Source organism: Leptodactylus fuscus, chromosome 3, assembly GCF_031893055.1.
Source record: "Leptodactylus fuscus isolate aLepFus1 chromosome 3, aLepFus1.hap2, whole genome shotgun sequence".
Taxonomy (NCBI): Eukaryota; Metazoa; Chordata; class Amphibia; order Anura; family Leptodactylidae; genus Leptodactylus; species Leptodactylus fuscus.
In genome coordinates, this window is record NC_134267.1 from 242,109,396 (window position 1) to 242,121,617 (window position 12,222).

General features: G+C 51.2%; 2 protein-coding genes across 3 annotated transcripts in view; one reads left to right on the plus strand and one right to left on the minus strand.

Annotated features, from left to right (window-relative positions):
* The window catches only part of CCDC121 (coiled-coil domain containing 121), a 47,272-nt gene extending 42,241 nt beyond the window's left edge, over nt 1-5,031 (plus strand). For both annotated transcript variants that reach the window (XM_075266852.1, XM_075266853.1), the window contains exon 2: nt 3,735-5,031. In XM_075266852.1, the coding sequence (XP_075122953.1) occupies nt 3,735-4,601 (867 nt within the window). In that variant the 3' untranslated portion in view covers nt 4,602-5,031. The remainder of the gene's footprint in view (nt 1-3,734) is intronic.
* Nucleotides 5,032-5,507: 476 nt separating this feature from the next.
* Nucleotides 5,508-10,379, minus strand: LOC142198683 (putative G-protein coupled receptor 139). Its single transcript, XM_075269711.1, has 2 exons — nt 10,310-10,379; nt 5,508-6,502 (listed from the first exon to the last, which is right to left on the minus strand). The coding sequence occupies exons 1-2, from the start codon at nt 10,377-10,379 to the stop codon at nt 5,508-5,510; spliced, it is 1,065 nt and encodes a 354-aa protein (XP_075125812.1).
* Between the last annotated feature and the right edge of the window lie 1,843 nt (nt 10,380-12,222).

Here is a 12,222-nt window from a genome sequence, read left to right on the forward strand (position 1 = left end):
GACACCTTCCATCCTGTTCCCTCTGACACCTTTCATCCTGTGCCCCTCGACACCTTCCATCCTGTTCCCCCTGACACCTTCCATCCTGTTCCCCCTGACACCTTCCATCCTGTTCCCCCTGACACCTTCCATCCTGTTCCCTCTGACACCTTCCATCCTGTTCCCCCCGACACCTTCCATCCTGTTCCCCCTGACACCTTCCATCCTGTGCCCCCCGACACCTTCCATCCTGTGCCCCCCGATACCTTCCATCCTGTTCCCCCCGACACCTTCCATCCTGTTCCCCCCGACACCTTCCATCCTGTGCACCCCGACACCTTTCATCCTGTTCCCCCTGACACCTTCCATCCTGTTCCCCCGACACCTTCCATCCTGTTCCCCCCGACACCTTCCATCCTGTTCTCTCCGACACCTTCCATCCTGTTCCCCCCGACACCTTCCATCCTGTTCCCCCCGACACCTTCCATCCTGTGCCCCCCGACACCTTCCATCCTGTTCCCTCCGACACCTTCCATCCTGTGCCCCCCGACACCTTCCATCCTGTTCTCCCCGACACCTTCCATCCTGTTCCCCCCGACACCTTCCATCCTGTTCCCCCCGACACCTTCCATCCTGTTCCCCCCGACACCTTCCATCCTGTGCCCCCCGACACCTTCCATCCTGTTCTCCCCGACACCTTCCATCCTGTTCCCTCTGACACCTTCCATCCTGTTCCCCCCGACACCTTCCATCCTGTTCCCTCTGACACCTTCCATCCTGTTCCCCCCGACACCTTCCATCCTGTGCACCCCGACACCTTTCATCCTGTTCCCCCTGACACCTTCCATCCTGTTCCCCCCGACACCTTCCATCCTGTGCCCCCCGACACCTTCCATCCTGTTCTCCCCGACACCTTCCATCCTGTTCCCCCTGACACCTTCCATCCTGTTCCCCCCGACACCTTCCATCCTGTTCCCCCCGACACCTTCTATCCTGTGCCCCCCGACACCTTCCATCCTGTTCTCCCCGACACCTTCCATCCTGTTCCCCCCGACACCTTCCATCCTGTGCCCCCCGACACCTTCCATCCTGTTCCCCCGACACCTTCCATCCTGTGCCCCCCGACACCTTCCATCCTGTGCCCCCCGACACCTTCCATCCTGTTCTCCCCGACACCTTCCATCCTGTTCCCCCTGACACCTTCCATCCTGTTCCCCCCGACACCTTCCATCCTGTTCCCCCGACACCTTCCATCCTGTTCCCCCCGACACCTTCCATCCTGTGCCCCCCGACACCTTCCATCCTGTTCTCCCCGACACCTTCCATCCTGTTCCCTCTGACACCTTCCATCCTGTTCCCCCCGACACCTTTCATCCTGTTCCCCCCGACACCTTTCATCCTGTGCCCCCCGACACCTTCCATCCTGTTCCCCCCGACACCTGTCATCCTGTTCCCCCCGACACCTTCCATCCTGTGCCCCCCGACACCTTCCATCCTGTTCTCCCCGACACCTTCCATCCTGTTCCCCCCGACACCTTCCATCCTGTTCCCCCCGACACCTTCCATCCTGTGCCCCCCGACACCTTCCATCCTGTTACCCCCGACACCTTTCATCCTGTTCCCCCCGACACCTTCCATCCTGTGCCCCCCGACACCTTCCATCCTGTTCTCCCCGACACCTTCCATCCTGTTCCCCCTGACACCTTCCATCCTGTTCCCCCCGACACCTTCCATCCTGTTCCCCCCGACACCTTCCATGCTGTGCCCCCCGACACCTTCCATCCTGTTCTCCCCGACACCTTCCATCCTGTTCCCTCTGACACCTTCCATCCTGTTCCCCCCGACACCTTTCATCCTGTTCCCCCCGACACCTTTCATCCTGTTCCCCCCGACACCTTCCATCCTGTGCCCCCCGACACCTTCCATCCTGTTCCCCCCGACATCTTTTATCCTGTTCCCCCCGACACCTTCCATCCTGTGCCCCCCGACACCTTCCATCCTGTTCTCCCCGACACCTTCCATCCTGTTCCCTCTGACACCTTCCATCCTGTTCCCCCCGACACCTTCCATCCTGTTCCCCCCGACACCTTCCATCCTGTTCCCCCCGACACCTTCCATCCTGTTCCCCCCGACACCTTCCATCCTGTTCCCCCCGACACCTTCCATCCTGTTCCCCCCGACACCTTCCATCCTGTGCCCCCCGACACCTTCCATCCTGTGCCCCCCGACACCTTCCATCCTGTTCCCCCCGACACCTTCCATCCTGTTCCCCCCGACACCTTCCATCCTGTGCCCCCCGACACCTTCCATCCTGTTCTCCCCGACACCTTCCATCCTGTTCCCTCTGACACCTTCCATCCTGTTCCCCCCGACACCTTCCATCCTGTTCCCCCCGACACCTTCCATCCTGTTCCCCCCGACACCTTCCATCCTGTTCCCCCCGACACCTTCCATCCTGTTCCCCCCGACACCTTTCATCCTGTTCCCCCCGACACCTTCCATCCTGTTCCCCCCGACACCTTTCATCCTGTTCCCCCCGACACCTTCCATCCTGTTCCCCCCGACACCTTCCATCCTGTTCCCCCCTGACACCTTCCATCCTGTTCCCCCCGACACCTTCCATCCTGTTCCCCCCGACACCTTCCATCCTGTTCCCCCCGACACCTTTCATCCTGTTCCCCCCGACACCTTCCATCCTGTTCCCCCCGACACCTTCCATCCTGTTCCCCTCGACACCTTTCATCCTGTTCCCCCCGACACCTTTCATCCTGTTCCCCCCGACACCTTCCATCCTGTTCCCCCCGACACCTTTCATCCTGTTCCCTCCGACACCTTCCATCCTGTTCCCCCCGACACCTTTCATCCTGTTCCCCCCGACACCTTTCATCCTGTTCCCCCCGACACCTTCCATCCTGTTCCCCCCGACACCTTTCATCCTGTTCTCCCCGACACCTTCCATCCTGTTCTCCCCGACACCTTTCATCCTGTTCCCCCTGACACCTTCCATCCTGTTCCCCCCGACACCTTCCATCCTGTTCCCCCCGACACCTTCCATCCTGTTCTCCCCGACACCTTCCATCCTGTCGAGTTCTCTGGTAACGTCCTCACTGTGCGAGATGAATAATTTAAATAAAAATGTTGTTATTATTATTATTATAGTTCAACAATTTTCGGACACTGATACCCAAATTCTTTTTTTTTTTTTTTGATTTTTTTTTTTATAAAATTTACACTTGTCATCACTTTTTAAGGGGTTAAATGTCCAGGATTGGAGTTTGCGCTGATCCCTGAAATTGTAGTTGGGTGAGAGATGTTTGGGGATCGGGCTCAGGTTCACTAATGGGTTAAAGGTAAAATAAAACTTCCATAGTGGCCTATATTCCTGTACACGCCTGACGAAGTGCTGTGTGCACGAAACGGCCGTCGCTTTGCTTTTCCTCTCTTCCTGTGCAATCTGTTTTAAGAAGGATGAAATAAAGGACTATGATAAGGAAGTACCTCGGTGAGGGCCCCGCTTATACTTTTCGCATGTTTGTATGCCTGTATTGTCTCGGGCTTCAGTAAGTTCTGTAGTTTTTGGGATCCCCGCACTATATGATGTGAATGCTCTCGTAGTTCATTCACAGGGTAGTACATTGTTATCATAGGGTTAATAATATATTGGGATAATCGTATATTGGCTGACTGTACACCGAGATAATAGGTGGCCAGATGGTCTAGTGGTCTAGAATTCACCTACCTTGTGTAATTTACAGATGCCACCAAAGAAAAAGTCACCAGGGAAACCATCTAAATCCTCCAAACGTGAAGCCCCTGAACCTTCAGAGGAGGGATGTGAGGTAAAGGAGGTTGTGGTGAGCGAGCGGGAGGCTCGGCTGCAGGATGAACACAACCAGCTGGTGGCAGAACAAGACGGACTGAGAAGACGACTGGAGCAGCTACGGAGAGAGAACGAGTTCCTTCAAGAAGAGGCTGAGAAGGTCCGGGTGGAGAGCCAGGAATATCTTCTGTACATGAGCAAGAGAAGCCAGCGACGCCAAGACGTCATCATCAGCCTGAACGACCAGAACCAGCGGGAGCTGCAGAACATTCAGCAGCAGAAAGAAGAACTTGAGTCTAAGTTCTCTGCTGAAGAAAAGGAATTAAGGGACCTTCTGCTCAGGAGAGAAGCTGAACTCGCCAACCTGAGGAAGGAGCTGCAAGAACTGGAGCCCATGAGAGAGCTTCAGAAGGAGCAAGTCTCCCTCATCAAACGTCTGGAAGATGAAGTCATGGCCCATCGTGGGAAGCATGCCGAGGCCCTGCTACGGGTGAAGAGCGCCTTCCTGCGTGAGAAAAATCAATGTCAGAAAAACTCAGAGCAGCAACTCACCCAGCTTACCCAGAAAGCCCAGGAGGAGGCCAGGAAGGCCCTGCAGGAGGTCAGCACCAAGGTCAAGGAGGAAAACCAGAACCTGAGACAAGAACTGCTCCAGCTCATCCAGCAATACCGACTTCTACAAGTCCAGAAGAAAAGGCTCGAAGACAAGAACAAGCAGCTGCTGAGGGAGCAACAGTGCCGCAACGAGGTAGGGAACATTCAGAGGAAGCTAAAGATGGCGCCCACCCTCCCGAATCTATGAAGAAGCTGAGGAGAGGATTGACTGCCCGGTCACGGCTCATACTCCACAGTGGTGTGGTCTACATATCATCTACACGCCCTCGAAGCCACTTCCTGTCGCCATATTGACTGTCATGTGGCCACCCTCATGTACCAGTAATACTTTACTCCGGGGGCTCTATACGGTGACCCCCGATCTCACTATAACCAGTCACATGATGGTTATCAACAACACGCAGGGGTTAAACAGAAAGATTGAGACTACCCAGAAAGACATTGTAGCCTGCAGCCGGCGTATAGACGCCTGAAGAAGATTGCAGGACCTCAATGGCCGACATCAGCATGTGACTGGTTTTAGGTTGGATTTGTCTCGGGTTGTCGGCCCACAGTTGACTAGTGGCTTGGCTTACGATTCGCTTATTGTATTGCTCCTCCTGTCAGTGAATCATGTATCAGAGCTGTCATCAAACAATAATAACGTAATAGTGCCAGTCATACAGCGCCCCCTGTGGTCATTATTCTGTGAAAAACCTCTGCAGTTCATATCAATACTTCAGAAGCAGGGGACATGTTTATTCAGCAAGTTGCACACTACAGGACAGTGATATGGTATACGCCATGTCCTAGGGTAGCCAGCATTACATAGCAGTGGACCCCGTATCTCATGGTGCAGCTGCGCCTCCTGGAGGATGGTACTGTATATGCTCCATACTGTCACTCCCCCCACCCCACCCACATCCGTTACCATTGAGTCTGATCATTTCTTGCGTCCATACGCATTTATGCCTGTCCGTTGTCCGCACGTTTTGCCTTCGTAACATCTCTAGTGAGATACCGGGTCCCGTGTCATTACCGTGTCTGGAGTTCCGTCAGCGATCTGGCTAACTGAGATGAGACGTTCTCCGGTCACACGAGTACAGTCCACCTTTTATCTGTTTTCCATAGCGGCCGTCAGCTTCGTGGTGTCTTGTATCGTGAAGATTTCTGTAGGTTTGCGTGGAAGGAAGGGCGAGCGAGGATTGTTGCAGAGGTAACCAATGGTAAATTTGGCACCTCTGAACAGTTCCTCCCTGAATTTGGTGACGGTGAGGGAGTAGATACACAGATTACTGAATGAGCTGAAGACAATCAGCATGTTACACAACATCCTCACCACGTTGACTGGATGGTAGAAGTCGTAGCGGTTGACCGGTGGATACGTGAACCTTTCCACCACTTTGACAACCATTTTAGGCAGCCAGTGAACCAGAAACGAGATGGAAATCATTGCCAGGAGAGTTACAGACTTTTTTCTCCTCGCCACCTCCGGATCTTCTATTTGCTTCCCAGTGAATGAGCCCTTCAGGCCTAGTCGTACCTTGGTGGTCAAACTGATGTGCCAGACAGTCAAGCCATTGGTCAGTACTAATGAAACCAGCGGGAAAACTATCCAAACCGTGGTCTGAATGTGGTCGTAGACTGACAGGAAAGGTATCGAACTCAGGTTGCGATGTAGGGAACAAATATGAAAGAGGGTCCCATCTGGTTTAGTGGTACGGACCGGTACATACATCCACAAGGTCGGCATGGCTACAAAGAATGCACATACGTACACGCTAATGATGACCCACCGCGTGACCGAGGGCTTACAGAACCTGAGCTTCAGCTTCATACAACATACAATGATATAACGGTCAACGGAGAAGGCCACCGTGAGCCAGATGAGGGAGTAGACACATGTGAAATAGATCCAGTTACTGACCCCGCAGGAGGGCTCCGGCCACCACAGAGTAATGTCCACGTAGAAGTAGAAGATATCCCGAAAAACTGTTACCACGAGGATGAGTAGGAGATTGGCCACTGCTAGGGCCACCAGGTAGTATATGATGGACTTGGACATGTCCAGGTTCCCCTTCCACAGTACGGCCATGGTCATCAGGCTGGCTACAAGAGAAGAAAAACTGATCAGTCAACAGATCAACTTTATAAGACAGAGATCTCAGCGACTACAGACATCGGCTCATCCTAGAACCCCCTGAAGGAGAAGGTGGAGAAATGAAGCTTGGGGCCAAGAAGGTGGGGACTACAGAGATAAAGATATTGGATTCCTGGGATCTCCTGTTTACCATTAATGACCTCATTGCAGGATGATCTGCTATATACACAGTCCAGTCCTATTAATCTGAGCACCGCCTACTTTTGACGTCAACGTTAAATAACCAATCACAGAAGGCACGTGTCATCGGCCATCTGGGTGCACTCATCATTGTGGAAGGCACGATGGATCAGCACAAGTATGCTTCTATCCTTGCGGACCATGTTCACCCCTACATGTGAATTGTTTTTCCTCATCTACCAGCAGGACAATGCGACGTGTCCTAAAGCTCGCAGTGTACGTGCGTGGTCCGAGGAGCACCAGAATGAGTTTACCGTACTCGCTTGGCCAACAAATTCCCCGGACTTGAACCCAATCGAGAATCTGTGGGACCACCTCGATCGGGATGTTCGCGCCATGGACGCTCAACCGCGTAACCTAGCGCAGCTGGCCACGGCACTGGAGTCGGCATGGCTCAACATCCCAGTGACATCATCACAACATCCCCTCTCTTCCTGCACGTCTCGCAGCCGTCCGCTCTGCCAAAGGGGGTTATTCTGGATTGTGACAGGTGGTCACATTAATGGGACTGGACTGTGTAGCTGTCCTGCTTTCTTGTATGGCTGCGAAGACTGAGGGGTTTTGGTAACTGACAGAGACTTCCACCTGTGCAGCCCCATTAGTAATTGTGTACACCTGAAGCGCTGACATTCCCGAGCCAGACAAGACTATTCTTGTACATTAATTGTGCCGGTGCCGTCAGCACCCAGGGGGTGGGGGTGCTCTGTAGTAGAGCTGTTACACGGGGTCCTCCAGGTAACTACACATCTGCCCCATGGGAACAAACCTCGCACAATGTTACCTGAAATGTGAGTCAGCTATCCCAAAGTCTCTGCTGGGGTGACTGATCAGGCTGCTGGACATGCTTAGACTTGTAGTACCATAGGAATGGCTTACTAATAAGGGAACACCAGCGAATGTTTCTGCTTTTACCTGAGCTGAGATCCAATCCTCCTCCTTCTTGTAAAAACATCTGATTCTAGTGGTATCACCATGACAGCTGCTATAGAAGTTGTTACCCGTCTTTTCTTGACATTTGAATGACAAGTCTACCATAACTAGGCAGATGTGCCGCTCAGGAGCGTGAAAAAGCCAGGACTAGTAGTGGTGGGTTGTTGTAGCTGTCACTATATCATTAAGAATGGACACAATAACCAATCACTGTGATATCTATAACAATAGCTAAAAACAAGAGAACCCCTCAAGTGCATAAACCCTCGAAGGACATAGAACGAGGATTAGTAATCAAAAGAACGTTCCATAATTGGGGTTGAGTGATCGGGATCGGAAAAGATCAGATTCCGATCGGCGATCGAGTAAATTTCACGATCGGGATCAGAATTCTGATCCTGATCTTTTCCAGGCTGATCGCGGTCGGAGGTTATCTTAAGATCGGCTCAACCCTAAAAGTGACTTTTCCCATAGAGAAACATTGACTAGAGTTGAGCAATCGGGATTGGAAAAGATCGGATTCCGATCGCGATCGAGCAAATTTCATGATCGAGATCGGCTGGAAAATGATCGGAAATCGGATTTTAAAATTGATCCTGAAATCTCAAGATCGGCTCAACCCTATCCGTAATTCATGTATGGGCAGGAGGTCGGTCCTAATAACTTGCCCATAAATAATCTGTTGTAGGCAAGACAAGGCAGACAAACAATAAAGAAAATCAGATTGTAATCTTGAGAGACCACCAACCCATTGTAGTAAGAAAGGAGGTGACTATATGAAGGGTATACGGAAAGATCCACACAATGACCCAGAACCAAAGAACAGAATCATTGGAATAACTCCAGAGATTCTCCTTGGTTGTCTACAATCGTTTTGGTGCTGTAATGTGGCAATGCTCATGGCAGATGCCCCCATCTGATTTATTGTACATAGTGCGGTTTTCTGCCGATATTGATGCACGTTTGCCACAATCCCTATCAGACATCCCAGTTTTCTGGTGTGAGTTATAGGAATTGATGTTCATAAATATGTTGGAAACACTGTTCACTGGAAATTTTGGCGTAAATAGAGAAGTTGTGGACTACTATTGATAAATACACCCCCATCTGTATCTATAAAGCGTTATATATAACCACACCCCTTTAACAGTACTGCCATGGGACAAACCCGCTTTATCCATAGAGGGTCAAACTGATTTAGCATTTGCTGCCGCCACATATATTGATATCCCGAACGAGCCCCCAATATTTCAGAATGCAGCGATAATACCGCCAGTCACTGATTCAAAATTATCAGCACAAGCAGTATATCTTTTTTGCAGTTAAGGGAGACCTTCCAGAAAAGTTGTAAAAAATCCTTCTTACTACACATAACAAAAATGTTAAAGGCTTCTCCAGGACTATGATATTGATCTCCTGTCCTTAGGATAGGTCATCAACATCAGGCCGCGTGAATAAAGGGGCTGCAGAAGTTGGACAAGTGCTATGGCCTCTTCACTGATTAGCACAGTGCCATCCATCGCATAGTGATTGTGCTTGGTTTGGCATCTGAGCCCCATATATTTGTGGGTACTATTCCGTTATCGGGCCAGCAGCAGCGCATTTCAGCACCAGCTTTCGGGACAGCAGTTCAGTTCAGCAGCGGGAATTACAATGACATCCGAGGACTGCTGGCCCGATGCTTGTGCCCAGTAGCCAGTACATCAATGACCCCCCCTCCATCTCCTCCTCCTTCCAGTGCTGCCCCCCAGCTCTCCTTACATCTACCCCGTACCCTCTCCCCGCCACATGACTAAGCCGATGCTGGCCCGATGATAGAGGCCGTGCTTGTGTGTAGTAGGCAGTACATCGATCGATGCCCTCATCCTCCTCTTCCTTCCAGTGCTGCCCCCCAGCTCTTCTTACATCTGCCCCGTACCCTCTCCCTGTAATAGGCCTCACCGTAAATCTTGAGCAATGAATGCTACTAGATAGCCGCCGGACGCTGCAGAAAGTTTGTCCCTCCGGCTCGCTGTAGCTCACCGTTCCTATAGTCGGCGTGTTTCTTGTCAGGGCCTGGATTGAGCCCCGGTGTCTTTCCTTTCGGTCTCGGTACTAGCGCTGAGGTGAGGCCTAGTCGTGTGGCGGGGAGAGGGTACGGGGAAGATGTAAGGAGAGCTGGGGGGCAGCACTGGCAGGAGGAGAAGGATGGGGGAGGGGGGTCATCGATGTACTGGTTACTGGGCACAAGCATCGGGCCAGCAGTCCTCGGATGTCATTGTAATTCCCGCTGCTGAACTGCTGTCCCGAAAGCTGCTGCTGAACTGCGCTGCTGCTGGCCCGATAACGGAATAGTACCTATTTGTGACTAATGGGCACAATGTCACTGTCCTAAGGAAAGGACGGGTAGCTCACCGAAATGGCACAAGCTCTTTAAACAGCTGATCGACATGGGTCCCGGCTGTCAGACTAATAAATCATTCATATCATTGACCTGGAAAAACCCATTTAAGGAAAATTGCTGAGCTTTCTTGGCAAATCGGTAACTCGAGATACTGGCATACAAGAGCCACTGAAGGGCAAAACTCCAGTGTTGGTGGTTCCCGCATTGTGGTGGTCTTAGGAGCTCGGTCACACCATGTCACCATGAAACCACGTACACTCACCAGGCATCCCAAACACACACATGATGGGGTAAAAGAGCCTCTGCACAGTCCGGATCCAAGGCTCGTCCATCGTTGTACCCCCGATGGTTTTCAAACCCCCAATAGGTAAAATATACTTTTCCTTCAATTTTTCCCCCACACACTGTATCTAAGCTATATCTGTCCCTCACATGCTTCTCCTCTCCAACTACCACTGCAAAACCCAACCTAAAACATCCACTGCTGCCAACAATTGCCCCCAGACACGGCCCCTCTCCAGTGACCGCTCTTCTCACAAGACCACCACTAACTGCAGCTTCCCTTTTCTATGCAACTACTGCCTATAATAGACCATGCTTGAGCCAACACCTACTCCCTACAGTCACTGCCCCAAGACTCAGCGCTTAGTCAATAACTGCCCCTGTAATACTGAGTCTGTCTGATTTTTGCCTCTCGCCTTCAGTGATACCCTTGTTATACACCACATACATTCTCCTCTCCTCACGGACCCCCATCCTTGCTCATGCCTTTAATAGCCCTCCTCATACCCCCTTCCTGGCCCTGATTGGCCACTTCAGTGTGAGGTAAGTGTCCACTGAGTAAACTCTACTTATGTTTAGTGTCATTTAGAGAGAGAGAGAGATAGCGCCTCCCAGGGGCCTCATTCACATACTGACAGTCAGAAGGCATCCCAGCACAGAGCGCCATTATACCAGACACCTGGGCTCTGACGCCATGTGAGACTGTCACGAATAATCAGCTGAAACCCCCAGAGACAGCCCTCACCTGGGCCCATTCACTCAACTCGACAAAATACTAGATGGCAGGAGAATGTACGGGGAAGTGTCTTTAATACGGGCATGGCCATAGTAAAAACAGAGTGAATGAGTGAGGGACAGAGAAAGCGGATAGTTAGAAAAACCAACGTGCTCCGTCTTTGCCAATTTTCATGGAAAAACAGACCCAATAGAAATCAAGGGATTGGTTTTTAAGGATTGACGTCTGAGTTATGTCCGTTGGAAACAATGAAATTCGCCTGTTATGTAACAGCCCATTATAAGCTGATGCACAATGGTTGACAAACGGCCATCAAAAACGGAGCAGAGCAGATGCAAAAAGAACGTTCACGGCCATTTTTATGGACATCAGATCCGTCGCTGGCGTGTGAATGAGGCCTAAGGAGGTAAAGTAAGTCTGTGCTCACGAGGCAGAATTCCACTTCCAAAATCAACACCAAATTATGGTCTCACATTATTTTGTGAGGCTAAAAAGGGAGCAGGAATAGTAAGCGTCCTGCTCGATCTTACCGCCAATTTCCACGACATCCCATAGACAACACCCCGCTCACAAGGCTTTAACTAAAGACTACAAGATTTTTAGAGGGGTTGTCCAAGGGGCTGTTAATTCATTTGGCTGTCCCAGGTTATGGCAGCTGATGGTCCCGGGGGTTGTGATGTGACCAGAGACGTCCTTCAGCCTCTACGAATAACCCTAACCCCGCAGGCTGGACAGTTCAGATCACATGTGATATAGACCAGAGGTTCTTAGCTGAGAACCATCGTCCTAAAGCTTGAACCGCAGATGTGAAGAATCTTAGGAGATGAGTGGAATGTGGTAATAAATATCCAAGGAATCAGGGGAGGAGGATATTAGGTTCTCCATTTTGAATTTCATGTCTTCATGTTCAGAAACGTCAAGTTTATAATTATTCAATAGGACCCAAGGCGTTGAAAAATGGCCGACCTCTCTCCGATCATCAGGATCCAGCACTCCTGACTCAAGCATGGATAGAAGTCCAAAAAGTCCTGTCCTAGGCGGAAGGGGAAGGTGAGGAGGTCACCCCAAACCAGGAGGAATAGAAGACCCTCCTCAGGCCCTCCTGAATGGTTACCTTTGTTCCTGGACAAAACCTTTACAACTTTCCCAACCAAAAA

What these genes read in the sequence shown, in the direction of transcription:
- LOC142198683 (XM_075269711.1), bottom strand. Translation starts at nt 10,379, where the DNA reads ATGGACGAGCCTTGGATCCGGACTGTGCAGAGGCTCTTTTACCCCATC. An exon ending in GTGTGTGTTTGGGATGCCTG is followed by an intron (nt 6,503 to 10,309) that starts GTGAGTGTACGT and finishes CTTCTCTTGTAG; the next exon opens with CCAGCCTGATGACCATGGCC.